This window comes from Periplaneta americana, chromosome 15 (assembly GCF_040183065.1).
Source record: "Periplaneta americana isolate PAMFEO1 chromosome 15, P.americana_PAMFEO1_priV1, whole genome shotgun sequence".
In the NCBI taxonomy this organism is placed as follows: Eukaryota; Metazoa; Arthropoda; class Insecta; order Blattodea; family Blattidae; genus Periplaneta; species Periplaneta americana.
This window is the reverse complement of record NC_091131.1, coordinates 21,600,461-21,617,559: the sequence shown is the minus strand read 5'-3', so window position 1 is coordinate 21,617,559 and position 17,099 is coordinate 21,600,461. Positions and strand designations below refer to the sequence as shown.

At 35.9% G+C, this 17,099-nt stretch overlaps 1 protein-coding gene across 2 annotated transcripts in view; it reads right to left on the bottom strand.

Annotated features, from left to right (window-relative positions):
* LOC138714716 (putative sodium-coupled neutral amino acid transporter 11) overlaps positions 1-17,099 on the bottom strand; it is a 59,388-nt gene that overhangs the window by 19,641 nt on the left and 22,648 nt on the right. For both annotated transcript variants that reach the window (XM_069846792.1, XM_069846791.1), the window contains 3 exons: positions 10,148-10,229; positions 4,992-5,201; positions 2,686-2,938 (listed from right to left, as the gene is read on the bottom strand). In XM_069846792.1, coding sequence (XP_069702893.1) covers positions 2,686-2,938; positions 4,992-5,201; positions 10,148-10,229 — 545 coding nt within the window. The remainder of the gene's footprint in view (positions 1-2,685; positions 2,939-4,991; positions 5,202-10,147; positions 10,230-17,099) is intronic.

Sequence of the window (17,099 nt, the reverse complement as noted above, 5' to 3'; positions counted from 1 at the left end):
AATTACAGTTTAAAATGTTATACATCTGTACACACTGACCCGCCATAGGTGTAAATAAGATAGAAGCAAACAATGTTTTTATAAGTAATTGATTAACTAGTGCACTTACTCGTGTTAATTATGTAAGTCTTTGCGGCTTACAGCTGTTTCGGTGCTTCATCACACCATCCTCAGAGTCTACTATACCTCGGCGTCATCTCATACTTCTCTGCCTGTTGTGTGGGTGCGTTTGATTGTTGAAAAGTGTTGAAAAGTGGCACAGCAGGCAGAGATGTACGAGATGACGCTGAGATCTAGTAGGCTCTGAGGATGGTGTGATGAAGCACTGAAACAGCTGTAAGCCGGACAAATCTTACATAATTAACACGAGTAAGTCCACTAGTTAATCAATTACTTATATTCAAGTGTTAAAAGTAGTGTACGCAAGATTCAAAATGGAATGTTTTTTACTTTTGCTAGTTCGAGTCTTCGTGGAGGAAGAAATTCTCTCATGAAATTTCTGCCAGTGTAAGGGACCAGTGCCCACCCAGCATCGTGTTGAATTTGGGTAGCTACGATGGGTAACGAACTCCGGTTATAAAAGCCAGCATAACGGCTGGGGAATCATCGTGCTAACCACACAGTACCTCTATCCTGGTCGGATGATCGTTTACCTCTGCTTCGGCATGTGGGCGTGAGGCCAGCAGCTGGCTGGTCGGTCTGGACCTTTAAAGGGCTATAGTACCACAGATCATCATCATCATCATCATCATCATCATCATCCTGACAAATATTAGGCCGAGTGGCCTGTTACAGTCTTGTTTTCTGTCCATCTCTTTTTGAGGTCTGTGAATGGATCTTTTTCCTCTCTGTCGATAATTTAAAATTGCCTTTGGAAATCTGTTGTTATTCATTCTGTTGACGTGATTTTTTCAGTTTTCTTGATATCGCCAAATGTATTCCATCACTGGTTCAGCCTTGAATTCCTCCATGCTATCTTCATTCTACTTGTGGTCGAATTTAGAGTATCCTACAGTCCTCCTCATGAATCTCATCTCACATGCCGTGATGGATTATTATTATTATTATTATTATTATTATTATTATTATTATTATTACTAGTACTACAGTAAAATCCCTCATAACCGGTACCCAAATAACTGGCAATACCAAAACAACGGCACTTTTGGCTGGGCCAAAAAAAAAAAAGTTTGAGTCTGCCATATTGCCACAGTCTGGGCCATCAGTTTTGGCATTAAGAAGTTCACACGAACTTTCGTTTTCAGTGAATATTCGAGTTTAAAATTAGTGTATTATTTGTTTATATGATGTGTTTTAATAAGGAAAATTAACATAGTTTTTATAAAGGAAAATCCACACAGTTTTTATGTTTATTTAATTATGTTCAGGCCGTCAACATTACCACATTAGAAAGTTCGCACGAACTTTCATTTTCAGTGAATATTCGAACCTAAAATTAGTGTTTTAAAAGGAAATTAACACAGTTTTTATAAAGGAAAATCCACACAGTTTTTATGTTTATTTAATTATGTTCGGGCCGTCAGTGTTGCCACATTAGGAAGTTCGCACGAACTTTAATTTTCAGTGAATATTCGAACCTAAAATTAGTGTATTATTTGTGTTGTGTGATGTGTTTTAATAAGGAAAATCCACATAGTTTTTATGTTTATTTAGTTATGTTCGGGTCGTCAATGTTGCCACATTAGGAAGTTCGCACGAACTTTAATTTTCAGTGATTATTCGAACCTAGAATTAGTCCATTATTTATGTTGTATGATGTATTTTAATAAGGAAAACCCACACATTTTTTTATGTTTATTCAGTTATGACCAAGTGATAGAGAAATAAGCTTCATATGGCTGCCCTTTCAACATTTGGCACCATGAAATACGAACTTTTTTTTTACATACCGGCATTTATTCAATTATCCGGCAAAATCTCGTATCCGGAACTAGCCTGGTCCCTTTGATGCCGGTTAAGAGGGATTCTACTGTATTAATCTTTTCCGTAAGTGTTCGATATTTGGCTGTTGAAATTCATGTAATAAATTTAACATTACTGTAGACACTTCAGACAACAAGTCTGTTTTTTCATTGTAACTGAAAACAAATCAGAAACTATAGACAGAATATTAACAGAAGGCATAACTGTTTGAAAATATTAAAATTCGATTTCAACCATGAATCATAATAGCATTAAATTAACTTTAGAAAATATTACAGTACTCTTCTGCTAGTCATAATACTTCTGTGATAGGCAATGGGATAGTTTCGTATCTGTTACTTCTGTTCAACTCCAATAATTTTTAATAAGAACAGTATGAGAATAAATGATTTTTGTTCATATTCAGTACCGGTACTCTACGAGTCAATTCATCCAGGAATATGGACGTAACATAAGTTTACAGAAAATTAATGATTCTTTATTCGAAATCAGAAGACATAATGTCTTTCGAATAACATTTAAAAGAAAACTATAAACAGTAATAATTACAACACGAATGCATAAAATGTATAATGAGATAATGCTTGTCAATTTCTTGACAATTTTCATTACTTCTACATTTACTATAGTTTCTCTTTTTTATACTTCAGCGGAAAAAAAAAAATAAATTGAGAACTGTTGAATTCAGGAAAAGAAAAATAATTCACGATTGATTATTGAAGCAGTGCCAATAAGACTCACACTCTGTCGTGGAGTGTTCCCAGACGCACGAATATTGATATGAGGATGAACGCCACGAAGACCAAAGACAGGAACGACACTTTGGCCAGCTTGGCGATATCCCTGTAGAGGCAGAGTGGTGTGGTGATGAGGATGGTTGCCAAGGCGACCACTACCTCTCGGTGGGAGAGCAGGGAGTCTGAATTCACCCCTGTTAGGCGCATAAGGACTTTGGTCAAGGTGTCCCCCACTGCTACATTGTAGCTCACCATAGCTGCAGACATACAGTGCCTTAAATTAATTAATTCTGTGAAGAATAAACTTAACCCATGTAATTTGTTAGTTGTAAATTCAGTTAAACATTAATGCTTTCAATAAATAAGTAGAGGGGATTTATGGAACCTCTTGAATTGCGTTATACATTTTTATTTTTCGTATGTAATTTTTAGATTATGTAAAGCCGCGTATCCACGAAGCGAAACTGCCACATGATGCTTCGCCTTGCTTCCAGTCCGTTTTTGGATGCGATTAAAGGTGCCTCGGAATGATTAACTCGCACCATGTGGATGTTCGTTGGTTCACTCAACCCGATGTTTAGTGCTTCAATTGCCGCGCACTAACTGGTGACTCGCAACAAAACCGCGAGGCAAACAACAAGCGAGGCTGCTGCTAGAGGCTCCCGTGCGTGGCAGTCTCGCCTCGTGTATATGCGGGTTAAGAATGAATTTAAGGATTAAATACTACAGGCAGTATGAGTACACTCTGTCCAATAAATAGACAACTGAAGGTTACAAGGAAAGATGGAATTTTCAGCATCATGCAGAAGAAAGGGCTGAAGGATGAAGATTGGAATGATACAGCACATTGGAGAAAACCGATAGAATTTCTAATTGGGCGTAGGAAGATGTTAACATTGTAAAACCTGCTAAATAAAAATATATATTTTATGAATTTGGAATTACCAGTCATAGGCGGAGAGAGAAAACCACAGAATCCCAATATAACATAATTATGGGGGACACCATTTATCTTCTCCCCCATTACAGCTTGTCCTTGGTACAGTATATCAGAATATGATAATTTAATAAAGGTATTGTAAAATAAAGTAAAATTGTAACAAAATATATACAGCAATTTTAGATTTTTTTCCTCTTGTAAGGAAGAGGGACTCGGAGGCTTGCACTGCAGCCTGAGGCTTATTGTGCTTACCACTTCTATTCTGTGAATGATTGGATAGCCAAACGGCCGCGCTTTTGTATAAGTATAGCACGTCACACTGTGAACTTAACCCGGGTTATTGTATGGATGATGATATATGAATTATGAATTAATGATGGCGAAATGAGTCCGAGGTCCAACATAAAAAATTACCCAGCAATTCTGCTTCAATTGGTTGAGGATAAACCCCAACCAAGTAACTTGTCCAAACCGCTCGTTTCATGGCCAGACTCCACAGCGGTGAACCAATTTTACATTTACTTTATCTGTTTACTTAAAAGAGTAAAGGCCCATTCACATTGAAAATTAAACATAACCCTAACATAAACACAGAAGTTTGCGCCCAGGCTACCAAATGGGATTATTCACAATGATTCACATAAGCATTGACACAAACATTACCGTAAGACGTTAACATGAAAGTTTTGTAAACTCCAAACTTTCATGCTTATGCTTACGTGATTTGCAAACAGAACACAATCGTGGAGCGCTGATGTATACGACAGAATATGAGGAAATGGCGTCGTTGTTATGTTTCCATGGTTACCAAGTATGTTTGCTGTTATGTTTATGTTCCCATCGTGAATGATGGTATGACTTCTTGATTTTACTGTAACGTTAAGTTAACGCTTACGTTATGTTTAATTTTCATTGTGAATGAGCCTTAAGATATCATATGAAATGTGAATTCTAATTATTTTATTTAATCTTGTCTTTAAGTTTAACCGAGATCACTTTTCTTTTTTTTGCATTGTTGTGCAGTATGTTATTCATATTTCTTCAAGTGGCTGTTTGAACATCTGCAAACTTCTAACACATGAGTACAGGCTGTTACAAAAGAAACATTACAGTGCTTCCATTACTCAAATGAGGTACAGAAATTTAAAATCAGTATTATAGTCCAGACACATTGTCTGAAGACAATAATTCGTCAATTTAAGCCCAGAAACTTAATCATAAACAAAAAGAAGAAAAATCTTTTGAATTCAATATTTTTTAATGTTAATAGAAAAAAAAAAGAATTCGGCCCCCCATAACTCCGCCTATGTTACCAGCACACTGCAGTTGTTAATCCGCTCTTACAGACAGTAAGTAAATTAATTAATTACCAATAAATGGATAAATGAACTGAAGAACAGAAAGAAGGACGAAGCCAGGTTTCCCAAAAGCCGCCTCCATTAGGCCTTGATATGAGAAAGCGCCACTCAGATGCCCACTCCGTATCATAAGCACCAAAGAATAGTCTGTTGCGAGAGCTACGAGAACGAGTAGAAGTAGGCCGATGCCAAAACCAGCTTGGTGGAGTGCGTAAGGGATACCTGTAACAGAACATACATTCACTCTACTCATCCCTGCAGTTTGTACCTAAAATTGTAAAACACCCTGTATAATCAGAATAAGATTTAAATTCCAAATCAGTCGCTTGTGTGTCAATATTAATTGACGCTAAATGATCTAGTAATTGATACAGCGTCATTAAATAACCAAATAATAAATTTAAATAGAGAACGGACGATAGTGAAGATGATAGTGCCAGTGGAAAGGAGAAAAAAATGAAGCGTATGTGCAGGAAAAACAACAGCAGTAACAAAAACAGTACAGAACTGTACAACAAAATTATTTATTTAGAAATGTAAGGGTCTGCTTATACTACACAGAATAATGTACAAGTTGATTAAAATAAATTACTAATTTGTAGTTACATTAAATTGAAATATGTGGTTTATACAGGATGAATACTAAACGACGTCTTCGAAGACCAGGGCGTAATAGACCACATCAAAACATGCATAAATAAGATACGAACCAATACTCTATCTTGCAATTTTTCCCAAATGTCTAATGGGGCGAGTATTATTTCCGTAGGAAACGCTTCTGTATGCACGGGTTTAAGCTCGCACATGTCCTCGTCGAACACCCCGCCCTTCCAAATTGCACTTTCGTCATTCCAAGCATCGCGCACACAGGTTTTCTAGGATTTAGTTCAACGTCGGACAACGGTGGGTCGCGCAGCACGCTTTGAAAACCGGCGCCTACTTGACGTACGCAATGTAAACATAACGTGCTTACCTTACTTTACAATGCCAAACAGACATGTACCGTAATATCATTTTGAACTCAGAAATGCACAGAGAACTCACAGTACAGTACTTGAAGACAAACCGACCATTCGGGGACAGGTACATGTCACATCACACCGTTATATTCCTGACATTTAACTCCAATTACTACGCGCTATGGATCAAAAGTAACTATTGCCCCATTTAACTTTTGGGTATTGCCTCTAAAACCTCTATAACCATAGGTAGGAAATTAGTACCAAAACAGTAGATTTCAGTTGATTACAGCGAGAAGTATAGATATCACCCGCGCCTGGCTCTGCTCCCGCTCGCTACAGACGATACACAGCATGTTCACATAAACAAGGCATAGTGACATTCTATGAAGCTGTGTAGAGTCGTGAATAGTTTGAAGAATATTGTTAATTTATATTAATATGTTAGGTTCTGAACAAAGTGAAATATTCTGTTATTATTGTATTATTTACGTAATGTTAATATTATGCATGATTCCAAAAAAGTAAACTCACCTGTTGTTAAATAATTATGCAAATAAGAGTGTGTAACACGTTTATTTTTTCTCCGGATTATTCTTCGTTAAATGATGTCTCGTGCTGCTATGCATTCGGTTGCGTTACAGTCCAAGTTCAACATCGGAATTACGATACGAACTTCCTAACTGACATTACAATAGAAATGAAAAATTTTCTTGAAAACAGTTATAGGTTTAATATTGTATGCTACATACGAGATACACTATCAGATTCACCTGATGATAATAAGATATACTGTATCATATTTCAGATTTGCTCCAGTAACGTCTTGTGACGTAGAACGAATATTTTCAGAGTACAAATACTGTTTTTTTTTTCTGAACATGAAAGGAATATTTCTTTTGGTCAATGAAAATGATAATTGTTATTTGTTATAATAAGGTTGGAATCATAATTGTATACTTTGTATGTTATTTTTATATGTACAGGTAAATTATTTTAGATTGGGAGTTACGAAGTTTATAATTACAAATTATTGTTTTTATATTATTCGTTTATTATTTTCTTGTTCTAAGGCTGTGGACGATTGGAGCACAAGTTTGGTTACCACCCGGTTGTATCTAGATATCGAGGGGGGAGTTTAAAACCAGTCTTAATTGCATATTAGTTTTCACCCCCTCACACCCAGCCTTCCCCACTTTTAAATTTCAAATGGCACCCCTATCTTGTGATACTTAAATTTGAAAAAAAGTATTCGATTGTTTATACATCTCATTCATTTGTTTTCGCATCTTTTGTTTTCTATTGTCGCCTGGCAACCTGGATTGTTGTTATTGTCAGTTGAGTGTAGGATGAAAACATTTAATCAATAAGGATGATTTCTGTTCTTTCTTGAAAGGAATGCACCATTTTAAAGTAATTTAATACACAAACACAACTATAACATGAAATGCTCAATAAGTCTTTGTAGCTTTATTCTCTTCAGCTGTAATCAACACTAACAACAATATAGGTTGCCAGGCGACGATAGAAAACAAAAGATGCGAAAACAAATGAATGAGGAGTATAAACAATTGAATACTCTTTCAAATTTAAGTATCATAAGATGGGGGTGCTATTTCCAAGCGGGGGTGGCTGGGGGTCAAAATTAATATGCAATTAAGACTTCCCCCTCGATATCTAAATCGACATGTTTTTTGTTTAATTAAATTCCATTAAATTATACTCGTATAGTGTTATTTAGACTGGGAAGTTTTAAAATGTATGCTCTGTATATGGAAAAAAGTACAATAACGATACATATTCCATCCAATTCCCCACTATTTGTATGAAGTGTTCATACTTTTCGCTTTTGAAAGTTGGCAACCCTAAGTACGGGTAGCACGTGCTGTACAATATACAACTGTGTAAACAAATGTTATTACCGGTCTTTGTCGTTATATTGCAAAGTGATGCAATAAGAGATGCTGTTTTCTTTGCTGATGACGAGAAGCGGAGAATGACACATTAATAAACTACTGCTAACATAAAGACCATGTTTAATATAATTAAATTATATTAAATTAATTTTACATTGAAATTTCATTTCCAAATAAAAACATTATTAACGGTGAATTTCGGTGACGTCCGGAGGGCCTAATTAGTCAAATCCACTCTCCTCACCTCCACGCTGGGACCCCCTGGGATCTTTTAGAGAGTGGTGTGTGGAAAACAAAGGAAAACTACCGCATTTATCTTTCTCAAGAAAAATTGCAGACGTTATGGCAAAGTGAAGAGAAAAAATAAGAAGCATCTGAAATGTGGTTTTGGAGAGGAATGGAGCGTGTGAAGTGGACAGACAGAATAAGAAATGAAGCTCTATTGGAAAGAGTGGGTGAAGAAAGAATGATACTGAAACTGATCAGAAAGAGAAAAAGGAATTGGTTGGGCCACTGGCTCAGAAGAAACAAAAATTAGATCAATAATGTTTTACAGTTCTAATAATCTTTGCGAAACCGTGCAGTCAGTGACATATTAAAAACTCCGGAGTCTCTCACCCCAAATCATGTTCTGGAACCTCGGCCTCTTGTGTTTGTAAAACAAGACCATGTAGACCAATATCAGTTTCGGAATACTATATAAAGATCTATCTATCTATCTATCTATCTATCTATCTATCTATCTATCTATCTATCTATCTATCTATCTATCTATCTATCTATCTATCTATCTATCTATCTATCTATCTATCTATCTATCTATCTATCTATCTATCTATCTATCTATCTATCTATCTATCTATCTATCTATCTATCTATCTATCTATCTATCTATCTATCTATCTATCTATCTATCTATCTACCTATCTACCTACCTACCTACCTACCTACCTACCTACCTATCTATCTATCTATCTATCTATCTATCTATCTATCTATCTATCTATCTATCTATCTATCTATCTATCTATCTATCTATCTATCTATCTATCTATCTATCTATCTATCTATCTATCTATCTATTTGTTTACTTATGTATTTTATTTATGTATTTATTTATTTATTTTATTTATTCATTTATTTATTTAATGTATTTAATTAATTTTACTTATTTAATTAATTTATTTACTTATTAATTTATTTAGTCATTGGTTCATTCATTCATTCATTCATTCATTCATTCATTCATTCATTCATTCATTCATTCATTCATTCATTCATCCATCCATCCATTCATTTACTGAGTTATTTTTGGCATTTCCAATACCCTCAGCCATTTTAGTGCTCTACATTGAATAAATATATGTAATTAAAGTAATGGATTTAGAAATTTGTTATCTTAAGAAGATCTCTTACTTTACGAGAGCTATCGCAATATTATAGCACACTCTAGTACTGTACGAGTATATACAGTCAGGAAGCTTGAGTCTGTGAGGATATTAGGAACAATAGACTGTGCAGGTACTATTTCGCATTGTCTATAATGAGACGATAGTAGCGATCCTAGTGGTAGCAACTATCTATGGATGCATATTTACTACGCATAGAGCTTCGTGACTGTATATACTATACTTGTTTTTTTGAAAGATGGGACATGACAGTTAAGCGGCCGAGCTTGGAACTACAGTGCTATGTTGCCAATATGGACTACCATGCTGCCAGCTGATGGAAGCTAGCAATTGACGTTAAGACGGCTGACGTTAAAATATTCATTGACAATTTAAGGGAAGGCAAGAAAACAATACAAAAATCGACAGAGAATCAAAGACGAAACGTACCAATGCTGACATTGTGTGCACAATAAATGTCGCCAAGAGAGTTATTAAGCACTCGCCACGTGGAAACTTTAAGTTTGGCAACTCAACCGTTGTTACCATAGCAACAGGCCTATCATGCTATGTGACATTCAGTTGTTTTTCCGATCGCAACGCTCCTGTCATGTCCCATCTTTCAAAAAAACAAGTATAGGCCTAGATTGTGATTATAGCATGTAAATATCAATGATGGTAGTAGCAGTGGCGGTGGTGGTGGTGGTGGAAGTTAAATTTAGATACTTACTTCATTCAAAAGGATGACATATGAAGTTCCATTGTTCATCTGAAATATTCAGTTTACCATCACTAGCTTTAAAGGAGAAATGTAATGTGCTAGCTGATAGGTGTGATAATAGCTGGTACATGTGATGATTTATTATAAAGGATTGTTAGTACTAGTGTCTGTTCCTTGAACTTACCAATGACTCCACTTCCAATTATAGAATTTATGTAGTTAAAACTTGCCAGAGGTAGACTGCTTTGTGGTTTCTCGTCCTCAGACTGGATAAAGCACAGAAAATAATACATTTAAAAACAAGCAAGTTTTGTTACACAAAGTCATAAGTACAATAAAACGGTATAACACCATGTACAATAATTTCTTTCATTACATTAAAACCTCGTTAATGTAAAAAAATTATGGTTTAAATAACTTAAACGCAATGAAGTTACAAAGTATAATCACAGACTTTCTCTCATTTTAAGTAGTGCTAAAGAATAGCCATGACAAGAAACAGTTCGAGATAGGACTGTCATAGCTGTTCAATTGTTAGGTAGTCATTTTACGAAAATGTATATATTATACATTCCAGCTAACTCTTATTTGCTGATTAAAGTTTGTATCCTTCGAATGGCTCAGGCTAACTTTAGATTAATAAATTATTATTAATTGATGAACTAGTGGACTTACTCGTGTTAAATATGTAATATTTGTCCGGCTTACAGCTGTTTCAGTGCTTCACGCACCATCATCAGAGCCTACTAGATCACGGCGTCATCTCGAACTTCTCTGCCTGTTAGGAGGGTGTGTTTTATTGTTGGAAGGTGTTGAAGTGTGGAGTCGAATAGTGTGTGTGTACTGAAATTGATCTGTGTGTTGAGGATTTGATCGGGGTGTGTTTTAGTGTGTTTGTATATTTCGTATTGTTCTAGTGTGTTGAGTTTTTGGTTCTTGGGTTGTGTGTGTAGGATTTCCATGTCCGTATTTATGTTATTGTATGTATGGTTAGTATTGGTTATGTGATCGGCGTATGTAGATGTATTGTGTCCTCTGGTTATAGCTTTAATGTGTTCTTTGTAGCGTGTTTGGAATGATCTGCCTGTCTGTCCTATGTAGAACTTGTCGCAACTATTACATTTGAGTTTGTATACGCCTGTGTGGTCGTATTTATTTGTTTGTGTTTTTTGTGTGTTGAGATGTCTTTGTAGTGTGTTTTCTGTTCTGTATGTTATGTTGTATTTCTGTTTTATGAAGTGTTTCAAGTGTTAAAAGTGGTGTACGCAAGATTCAAAATGGAATAAATTATTGTTCTAGCAAGCAATTCAGAATGCGTTCCGAACTATAGTTTGGGATTTTACATTGTTGGAACGTTTCTTGAACTGTTCTTTCACGGCCTTCGGAGTTTCTTCTCATGTTAAAATTATATTCATCTTCCGAACTTAATTATTCGTCAAATATATCGCTATCACCTTCCAAATCATTCATGATGGACTATTTTTTTTTACTTTAACCTGCCTAGTCTCGAAACATTTTAACCATAACTTCAGATTAAACCATCTGCGCATGCGTCAACAGATCAGAATTCCCAGTTCCTGCTCTTAATCGGGAACCAATTTCACTCGTTCAAAATGAGTCCTAAAGCACGTTGGGACAGGGAACTGGGAGTTCAGTATCGGTTCGGAATCAGTTCTAGTCTTGCTGGAACGCACATTGAGCTACTGCGGATGAGCAGGGAGTTCAGAATCGATTCTGAACCGTGCTGGAACAAACCTTTTATATTCATTCATCTTACTCTTTGTGTACGATTAGTTAATAACTTTCTATCAGTTTGAGTAACTTTGTACAACTTCCTAATTTTATTTCAAGTGACTGATATGCTATCTGTTTTCAATATTCTCGTATATATTGTAACTTTATACTTCTTGTAAAAAAAACAGACGGAATACCACAAGACATTTGAAGTCAGGATGTGGTACAAAGTTATTTTGGCTGATAAAAAGTTACGGTAGCAAGTATATATTTCCTGAGTTTAGTGATAGGTATTATTTTAAACTGGTGGATTGATAAAAACTTTCTGGAAAGTGACGTACTGATGCATGGAATAAATAAATAGGTATTCGGATTTCATTGTTAAGTGGGTTTCAGCGATCATAAATTTTAGACATTTCTTCATTGAGTTCGTAGTATTCATTTCTTATAAATATATTAATTGATATTTCTCTGTTTATAAACGTGTTTTAGGTGACATTTCCTTAATTCCTCTGAGCATATTTGTTAAGTTACAGAGAGAGAGAGAGAGAGAGAGAGAGAGAGAGAGAGAGAGAGAGAAGAAAGTTGTAAAAATCATTGTCACGAAATGGCACACCCTAACCTATACATAGGAATATATTGACTTTGTAGTATATTATATAAATTGCCAGGATTCTGAAAAATACAATTTTTATATAATAATGCTGCAGATATAAAAAAGAGAAATATACAGAGTGTCCCAAATTGATGTATACATATTTTGAAACATTATTTCTCAGCAACGACATGAGACAGAAATACGATTTTTTCTGTTTTGTATTCCTTAAGTCCGTACATGTTTAAAATGGCCCCGTTCCGCTACAGTAGACTCCCATCAACGACGTACGATAGAGCGACATACCAACTGGATTGTTGCTAATGGAATATCATTACGGGCAAGTTCAATCTGAACTCTCAGTTCCTCCAGTGTTTGTGGTTTTTGTGGCGTACACTGTGTCCTTTAGAGCTCCCCATAGGAAGAAATCTGAAGGGGTTAAATCAGGAGATCGAGGCGGGAACTCCGCAGCACTTCCTCTTCGTCCTATTCATCTCTGGGTCGTCCTCATTTAGTGCGTGGACAAGTCACGGAATGTAAGGCTTCCATTTTTGAGCTCGCAAAATTCGATGAACACTGGATTTGCTGATACCAATTTTACGAGAACTTGCCTCATTTGACTTCTTTGGGGATTGTGCAAAAGCCTGCATGACTGCATCAACACTCTCGTTATCGGTGGAACTTCTCTTTCTTCCGCACCGCCCTTTCAACACATCTTGCACCGTTCCGTCGACTTCAAACTTGTCTCGAATTCTTGTGATAGTTAACCTTGTTGGTGGTTGTGTTTCAAATTCAACCCTCCAACGTCGTTGAACCTCGAAAACATTCTCCACTTTCCAATAAGATTTCAGTATCCACTTACTTTCATCGAACGATAATTGCACCGCAATGTTTGTTTATAAGCAGATGAACATGTTTCCATGCTTTCCACTGCTTTCTGAATCATAAACCGCAAAAATCGTATTTCTGTCTCACGTGTTTGGTGTGAAACAGTACTTCAAAGAGTGCTTACATCAATTTGGGACACTCTGTATAATCATATTATTTTTGTTTTTGTCTTAGACGTTTGACATTTTCCTTTTAGAAATGATTTCATGCAGAAGTTATTTATGCAGAAATGAGTGACTTGTTTCTTTTATGAATGTGGAATGAGTAAAAGCAGTCTTCATCAGAAATCGTAAGCTTCCAGGCTGAGTAACCATGGCGACAGAGAATTGAAAAGAGAGGGAGATTTCTTTTTCAATAAAAGCTGGGTAACCCGAACTCCATATTGAATTTCAATCATTTCCTCCATCTCGGTCTTTAAGTTCTGCTTTCACAGCGTCACCGCGTTGAAATGCTCTCCGTCTTGAGACGTGAGATGTGGAAATTGACTTGACCCCTGTCATATGAAACAGTGGCGTGACGAACGTCTTGAAGACTGTTCTGCACAAAAATTGAAGGAAGCCCTTCATTCTATAGTTTGTCTTTTGTTTTTAGCTTTTCTTTTTGGTATCTCCTCTCTCTCAAACTCAAGTTTTTGTGGGGCCTTTTCTAACATGGAATCTGCTGGGCTACGATCTGTAATCCCACACTGAATTGAGACTTCTGTAGGCCCAGTTCAATGACAAAAGAATGCTAAGATGACTTAAATTATTATCTATTAACATTTTGACTATGTTTTTACTCTTCCATAACTATGTTAAATACTACTGATTACGGTTAAACATCAGTAGGCACACACACACACACAGATATATATATATATATATATATATATATATATATATATATATATATATAATGTCCAAAATTTGTAAATCTGGTGAACTTATCTCCTTAGTTAATCAAATTAACGAAAAGAAATAATTATTTTAAATATAAGTTTGATTGAATGTCTTTAATTTTTGCATGATCGGTATTTGCTTATTTATAGTGGTTTATAGACTACTGGAATAAAGTATGGTACCGGTACCTCTATAGAAAGTGCACATTTTGAAGACATAACAAAATGTAAGATATAACGTGTGTCCGAAATTTACGGTCATTTACACAGTATCTGTTGATAAGCTTTAAAACAAACTTAGTATGTATAATTTCAAGGAAAAATTGTTCCGGAGCCGTGTATCGATCCCGGGACCTTTCGCTTAGCGCGCGAATGCTCTACCGACTGAGCTACCCCAGGAACTATGGTGTCATGTATAGTTCCTGGAGTAGTTCCTTGAAATTATTCAAACCTGCTTTACAGGGAGCTACTACCTCAAAGCCAGATTTGTATAAAACTTAGTTTGTGTTTTATTTCAATGAAAAGTGTTGAGGCAAATAAACTTATTTGAAAGTGGACATGCGACCTCATTAATTTTTTAGATTCCATGACTGCTGGATTATTTACTGTTGCGGAACTTATTCCTGGAAGGAAAGAATGGATAACAATCTATCAAATACATGCATTGCTTCCAGAATAAATTATTACGTATTCTCCTGCACATTTCATTGAGCTCGAAACACATTGAGGAAAATGCATTGTATTTTTTTGTTTTTGAATTGAATTTTACAATCTTTAATTAGGAGGAGCGAGTCTTGATGGGAGTCCATCTGTATGTAGGAAACATCGCACGACTGTCCACAAGTAACATAGGGCCTATGTACAGGGGCTCTTGTATACTGCACATGCGCAGTGTGCTGTAAGCGAAAGTTGTAAGCTCCAAATTTTACGCTTATACAATAAGGAAGCTCCAAATTTTATTAAATTTCCGTATCTGTACATCGTTCAATCTAGGTATATTTTTATTGCAGAAAATAACAATTTTTTTTCTCACCACCTCCAGTTTGTAACACTTGCAGTGAAACTATTTCTGTCAAACACATCATCCAGGACTGTCCTGAATACAGAGTGTCCGGGACAAAATTTACCAATAAGAAAGTTTAATAACTCACCAAATAATTGATGGATGAAAATGCTGTTTGCGGGAATTGACAAAGGGACTTCCAAAGTTTCGAATGACCACTAATAAACTTCTATGTGTGCACCTCTTGTAGCACGACAGATGTCCAGGCGATATTCAAGTTCTTGCCATGTGTTTCGTAACACCTCTGGAGTGACAGTTGCACAAGCAGCGACAATTTGACATTGTTGGAAATTGTTGGAAAACATATCCCTGTGGAATTTGAGGAATGGCGTAATTTTGCAGCATATCAAGATACACATTTCCATTGATAGTGTTTTCCACAAAAAAGAACGATCCAATCACAGTTTCATGTGTAAGTCCGCACCAAACATTAATATTAGGGCTGTCTCTTTCCAATTCCCTCACTACATGCGGATTTTCTGATCCACAGATGCGACAATTATGCCTGTTGACGATCCCACAGACGTGGAAGGTGGACTCATCACTAAACACGACCTTCTGCAGATATCCTTTTTCAATATCAATTTTCAACAGCATGTCACTAGCGAAATCATATCGTGCAGGCAAGTCGTTTGGTTTCAACTTTTGAACCAATTGAATCTTGTATGCATGCAGACGTAACCTCTTGTGCAGAACATCGTGGATAGTTGACTTTGGAATTGCAAGTTCCCTGGTGGCACGGCGAACAGACTTACATGGGCTCCGTTGGAATTCTGTCGATTTGAGCTTGTGTCACTTTCTTCCCGCGTGGTGTTTTCTCTCAAGAAGCTTTCTATGCCAAGTTGTTATTGTGTGCCTATCTGGTGGTTGCTTTCAGGCCACTGTTGTCTAAATCTTCTCTCTACTATCTTCGGATACTTGAATTCGGCAAGCCAATAGCAGCATTGAACTTTTTGTTGCACTGTGAACGCCATTTTAATTACAGCTATGTCAACAACAATGACCAAATGTTGCCAACATCACACATAAAACTTAAAATGTCCCTCTTTCATTTGCCGCAAATTTCATTTTCCTATCTCCATTATTATGCGAGTTATTAAACTTTCTTATTGGTAAATTTTGTCCCGGACACAGTGTATAATCAGCTACGACAACTAAAAATCCCACAAACATAGCAATAGTGTCATAAAGTTTTCCAAATTAGTGAATTATTTGATAAAATAAGTTTGTAAAATAAAGAATATTACGATATGACTTTTGTTGTAAGTTAAAACGACAATAAATAATTCAAGTAAAAATAGACTAATAATGTTTTTTATGATGTACTTGAAAACGGATGTACGTTAAGCACAAGATTTCTATACATTTTGCAGGTAGGCATAGTCATCTAGTTGGCCATGGCTCACATAAATGCACGCGTTCTGATTGAGTATTGTTAGCTGCTTTGCGATTGTTAATTTTTCTCATGTCCGACTCTAAAGTTATGATCAATATACGAATAAGGAAGTGACATTCCGATAATAGGCCTATCCCACATACAAATCGATATTATATGGTCAAGGCAGGTCATGGCCAGGGCCGGGTATTTATGGAGATCGCGAAAATCACGACATAATAGATACACAATAGATTTTTACTAATCTTTACGGATTAAGTGATTCTGATTAATAATATGCGGATAAAACAATCGCGACGAATTGCGAAATAGAGTTCTAATAGCGAAATATGAACACATTCGCAAATTATTACTATTGCGTCGTTTTATAGCGATTTTCATATTCTGGGATTTTTTTTTTTTTTTTCGGATTTCTTTTTCACTTGAATTTGTTCTATATCCAAGTAGGCTACATTACATGGTATTCCAGGTGTTCTGATTACATTATTGAACTCAAAATACGGAGAATTCAACATTTAACTTATAATTTGGAAGTGTTAATTTGAGGGGCTGCAAGTTTTTTTCGTTTTTAATGAATGTGTGT